At 70.7% G+C, this 5276-nt stretch overlaps 2 protein-coding genes across 2 annotated transcripts; both read right to left on the bottom strand.

Annotated features, from left to right (window-relative positions):
- Positions 1 to 2260: 2260 nt before the first annotated feature.
- AURANDRAFT_13121 (hypothetical protein) lies at positions 2261 to 3196 on the bottom strand (the record flags this gene model as incomplete). Its single annotated transcript, XM_009037963.1, has 1 exon — positions 2261 to 3196. A coding segment is annotated over one exon (936 nt), but the record flags the coding sequence as incomplete, so codon positions are not given.
- A 519-nt stretch (positions 3197 to 3715) lies between these two features.
- Positions 3716 to 4584, bottom strand: AURANDRAFT_3080 (hypothetical protein; the record flags this gene model as incomplete). Its single annotated transcript, XM_009037729.1, has 2 exons — positions 3716 to 4125; positions 4356 to 4584. Coding segments are annotated over 2 exons (639 nt in total), but the record flags the coding sequence as incomplete, so codon positions are not given.
- Positions 4585 to 5276: the final 692 nt, after the last annotated feature.

Genomic DNA, 5276 nt, shown 5'->3' with positions numbered 1-5276 from the left:
GGTCGCTCAGCGACCGCGGCCGCGGGTCGCTCAGCGACCGCGGCCGCGGGTCGCTCGCGAGCCGGGGCCGACCGCCGCCGATCGCGCGGAACTCGCCCGCGCGCGGCGGCGACGTCGCGGCGCGGCGGCGGCCGGCGCTGACGCGCGGCGGCGGCGGCGGCGACATGGCCGGCGGCGGCGACGCGGCCGGCGGCGGCGGCGGCGACGGATCCTTCTCCGCGGGCGCGGCCGCGGCCGCCGGCTCCGCGAACGCGGCGCGCGCGGGCTCGTCCGGCGTGATGGGCCGCGCGCGCGGCGCGAGGCGCTCGGCGATGTCGCGCAGCTCGCGGCGCAGGGTCGACACCTCCTCGCGCAGCCGCTCGACCTCCGGCGCCACCGGCGGCGGCGGCGGCGGCGGCGCCTCGCTCTCCCGGGTCGCCGGGCTGCAAAAGAACTGCAGGAAGGAGAAGCGCGGGCGCCCGGCGCTCTCCTCGGGCGGCGCGGGCGGCGGCGGCGGCGGGCCGTCGGCCCGGGCGCTGGAATACTCTCCTCCGGTGGGGGCAGCCATTGGCGCCGATTTGAGCGCCAGGCCGGCCTCGCCGATAAAGGAGTCGTTGCGAGCCGACATTGACGTCGCCGACCGTTGCCAGTTCCGTTGCTCACCGCGTTACTCCCGCAGCTCCCAGCGGCCGCCGCGCGCGGCGAAGCGGGAGCCGCCGTTGTCGAGGTTGTGGCGGAGCTTCGAGTTGATGGAGTGGTGGGCGAGGTGCTCGCGGTGGTAGGAGAGGAAGATGTCGTAGACCTCCTGGTGGTCGTTCGCGAGCGCGTAGTCGATGGCCGCGTAGCCGAGCGTGTTGCGGAGGTCGACGATGGAGCGGACGATGGGCCGCGTCGCGAAGATGTCCCGCACCTGGTCGACGTCGCCCTGCTGCGCGAGGTACATGAGGAGCGAGTTGCGGCCGGGCGCGTGGTCGCCGAGGCCGAGCGTCGCGTGCGCCGCGTGCGTCGTCTGCGTGAGCATGGCGTTGGTCAGCGTGTCGAGCGCGCGCGAGAAGCTCGGCGGGTCCAGGAGCACGAGGCTCGCCCAGTCGACGTCCGCGGGCTTGGGCAGCGGCGCGACGAGCACGTCGCGGTCCGCGACGACGGTCGCCGCGTAGACCTCCTTCGGGCAGCGCATGGAGTTGTAGAGCAGGCGCACGTTCGACGGCACGAGGCTGCGCGCGAGGGTGATGCGCGCGCGCCGCCGCAGGGGCTTCTTCCGCTCGCGGTCCACGAGCTCCGCGATGTCCGCCTCGGAGACGCAGCCGCTCTCGTTCGTGCCGATGTGGAGCATCTTCTCCTGGGTCTCCACCATGCTGACGTGCCTCCCGAGGCGCGCCGAGAGCTCGCGCTGCGTCTCCTTGGCGTCGTGGCCCACGTGGCGCGGCGGCGCGGCCGCGGCCGGTTTCGCGGCGCCGTGGCCCACGAGGAGGCTCACGCTCGCGCGCGCCGCGCGCCAGGCGCCGGCCGCGCCGGCCTTGGCGACGATGCTCGCGTTCCCCGCCGCGGCGCCGGCGCCGTCGGCCAGGGCCTTGGTCGCGCCCGCGGTCTTGGCGAGCGCGGCCTCGGTCCGGTGGAAGTCGAGGAGCCCGTGCGCGGCCGGCGCCGCGGCCCGCGCCGCCGCGGCGTCGTCGTCCCCGGCGGCGGCGTCGTCATCCGCGGTGGCGTCGTCGTCCGCGGAGGCGGTCGACGAGGCGGTCGACGCCGCGGAAGCCGACGCGTCGGACGGCCGGCGCTTCGCGGCCGGCGCGCGCGGCCGGCCCTTCGGCCTCCGGAGGCCCCGCCCGCGCGACGTGCTCCGCCGCCGCTGCGACGACGCCGTCCCGCGCGCGGTCGCGGAGAGGCTCACGGCCGCGATCCAGGCCTCGGGCACCTCCCGCTCCGGCTCGTAGACTTCGATCTCGCCTTCGTAGTCGATGGGCGCGTCGGCGCCCGCCGCGTCGATCGACCCGCAGAGTTCCGGCAAAGTTTCGTAGTTTCCGCAGCAGCCCATGGCGTCCGGGCCGCCGCCGACTACACTCATCGTTGACCGACAGAAGGGCTACTTCGCTCAGCCCATCACAGTCAGCCCATCACAGGAACTTTTTCGTGTAGCACAGTGTTTTTCAAAGTTAGGCTAACGTTGCAAGCTGAGCCAGAGTTACCTCGTCGGCCCCTTGGCCGTGTCGATGACGTAGGGCCGGCCGAACTCGATGAACTGCTTCTGGTCGCCGCTGAACGGCTCCTTGAACTTGTCCTCGTCGTCGTCGTAGTCGTCGAAGTTGGACGTGTCGTCGATGCCGCGGATCTTCGGCGTCCACGGCGCGGGCGCCTTCATGGCGAGGATGGCCGGGAAGTCGATGTCGCCCGTGAAGAAGTGGTGGTCGCGGACCTCCGAGAGGCCCTCGAGCGAGTTGCCGAGCCGCTTCTGCTGCTCGCGCGCGAGGATCGCGGTCACGAAGTCGACGGTGCGGTCATCGAGCGCGTCGGGGAACTCGATCGTCGCCTTCGTGATGCGCTTGAAGATGGCCATCATGTCGTCGACCTCGTCGTCGTCGTTGGAGAAGGGCGTGTAGCCCACGAGCATCTCGTAGACGATGATGCCGAAGGCCCAGAGGTCGATCTCGAAGCGGTAGCCCGTGCCCAGGACGCACTCCGGGCTCAGGTACTCGGGCGTGCCGCAGAGCGTGTAGGCCAGCGAGTCGTCGTCCTGCATGACCTTGGCGAACCCGAAGTCGACGACCCGGGCGTAGCCCCGCGCGTCGATGAGGATGTTCTCCGGCTTGAGGTCGCGGTAGACGACGCGCTTCGACTGGAGGTAGACGAGCGCCTCGACGAGGTGCGACGCGTAGAACTGGGCGTCCTTGAAGGGGATCGTGCAGTCGTCCGACGACGCCAGCCGCTTGAAGAGCTCGCCGCCCTGGATGCAGTCGAAGAGGAAGTAGCAGAGGTCGCGGCTCTGGTACGTGCCGTGCAGGTGCAGGAGGAAGGGGTGGTTGATGAGGAGCAGCACGCGCAGCTCGGCCAGGATGGCCTTGACCTGCTTCTTGTTCGCCATGCCCTGCTTGCTCAGCATCTTGAGCGCGTAGGACCGGCTCTCCGGCTCGGGCGCGCCCGCGGTCGGCGCGGGCCGGTGCACGACCATCTTCACGCGGCCGAAGGACCCCTCGCCGAGCGTCTGCTTGATCACCAGATCCTTGTAGGGCGGCGGCGTGCGCTGGGACGCGCGCTGGCGCCGCACCTTCTGCACGTACTTCTCGTACGACTTTTGCGTCAGGCAGAAGAGCGTCGCGTCCGTCGTCGCGTAGCAGCGCTCCACGGCCGTCCACTTGTCCGGGTCCTGGAGGCACCGCTCGCCGAAGTAGTCCCCCGGCCGCAGCCGGATCAGCTTCGACCCCTTCTTCGACGGCGGCCCGCAGCGGCACGCGGCCGCGCCGCTCGGCGCGAACGCGGCCTCGCCCTCGCAGAGGACCACGAGCTCCCGCGGCGTCGTCGCGTCGCTCAGGAGCGCCCCGGCCTCGACCCGCCGCTCCTCGAAGGACGTCATGAGCTCCTTGACCTGGATGTCGAGGTGCATGAGGCTCTGGAGCGTCTGGAGCACGCGGACGGCGACGGCGACGTGCTGGTGCGTGTTCAGCAGCATGGCGAAGTCGCGGCCGCTCAGCTCGAAGACGACGCACCGCGACGCGGCGACGACGTCGCAGGTGCGCGTGTGGTTGTCCGTGACCTGGGCCATCTCCCCGAAGTGGGACCCGGGGCCGAGCTTGACGTCGCGCGTCTGCACGTAGCTCTTGTCGATGTTCGTGCAGAGCACCGTCCCCTCCTTGAGCAGGTAGACGGAGTCGCCCTCGCTGCCCCGCTTGATGATCGTCGCGCCCTTGTCGAAGGGCTGCTCCTTGACGTGCGTCGCGATCTTGTGGAGGTGCGCCGTCGGCAGCGCCGCGAGCACGTCGATCGTCTCGAACGCGCGCGTCGTGATCTCGAGGCGCTCGCTCCGACTCTGGGCCACGAAGTGGCGGAACGTGCGCCGGTCGAGCTTCCAGCAGACGCAGGGCGCCGACGCCTTCACCGTCGCCGCGCGGGGCACGTTGAAGTAGAGCGCGAGCTCGCCGAACGACGTGCCCGCGCCTGGGCAGCAAAAGGGTGATTCAACGTCGCTTCAACGTGAGTGTTCCGCGCGCGCGCGTTCCGGGAAAAGCATTCACGCTTCGAGACCGTTCCGAGAGATGATCGCTCGTCCAAAAGTCAGCCGAAACGAGTGGAAAACGGCCGAGAAAGGAGGCTTTGAAGTTGGGAATTTCGCTCTCTTTTGCTGCCCTGGCCCGCGCCGGCCGTCGCGACCCGCTTGCCGTGGCCACTCTTGTTGTTGCGCATCTTGACGAAGATGTCGAAGGCGCCCTCCTCGACCGTGTAGAACGCGTCGCCGACGTCGCCCTGGCGGATGAGGACCTCGCCGCGCGCGACGTGGTGCTGCGCCATCGCGGAAATAATAATCTCCAGCTGGCCCTTGGCGAGCTCCGCGAAGAGCATGTTCGTCTGGAGCGCCTGGAGGATCAGCGCCCGCGACTCCAAACTCTTGGGCACGACGGGCGGCTCGAAGGACGAGTCGACGTCGATGTGCCTGGCAGGAAAAGAGTGCGAAATTCACAACTTTGGAGGCTCCTATCTCGGTCATTTTCCACTCGTTTCGGCTAATTCTTGGACGGGCGATCATCTCTCGGAGCGCTCTCGAAGCGTGGATCCTTTCTCTGGAACGATCGCGCGCGGAACACTCATATTGAAGCGAACTTGAATCACCCGTTTCCTGCCCTGTCGATGTGCTCGGGCATGATGACGTGGCCGTCGGACGCGCGGCGCTTGATGGAGCTCCGCCGCCGGCCCTTGTCCGGCGAGGGGCCCTTCGTCGCGCGCGCCTCGCGCGCGCGCCGGTTCTCGGCCTCCGTCTCCGAGAACGCGCCGTCCCTCTCGGGCGACTCGCTCTCGTCCGGCGGCGGCGGCGCGGGACTCGCGACGTCCTCGACGGGCGGCGACGGCGCGTCGGCGACGGGCGGCGGCGACTTGGGCCGCTGCGTGTCCTCGACCTCGGGCGCCGCGGCGCCCGCGTCGGACGCGACGGACGACTCGCGCGCGGAGCCCCGCCGGCTCACGGCCTCGGTCCGCGCGGACGCGAAGGTGTTCTCGCTGCTCACGGAGCCCCCGCGGCCCTTGCCCGGCGAGCCCCGGGGCGGCTCCTCCGGCGCGGCGCCCGCCTCCGGCGCGGGCTCCTCCTGCGGCGCGGA

Source organism: Aureococcus anophagefferens (genome assembly GCF_000186865.1).
Source record: "Aureococcus anophagefferens unplaced genomic scaffold AURANscaffold_7, whole genome shotgun sequence".
NCBI lineage: Eukaryota > Pelagophyceae > Pelagomonadales > Pelagomonadaceae > Aureococcus > Aureococcus anophagefferens.
This window is presented reverse-complemented; position numbering and strand designations above follow the sequence as displayed.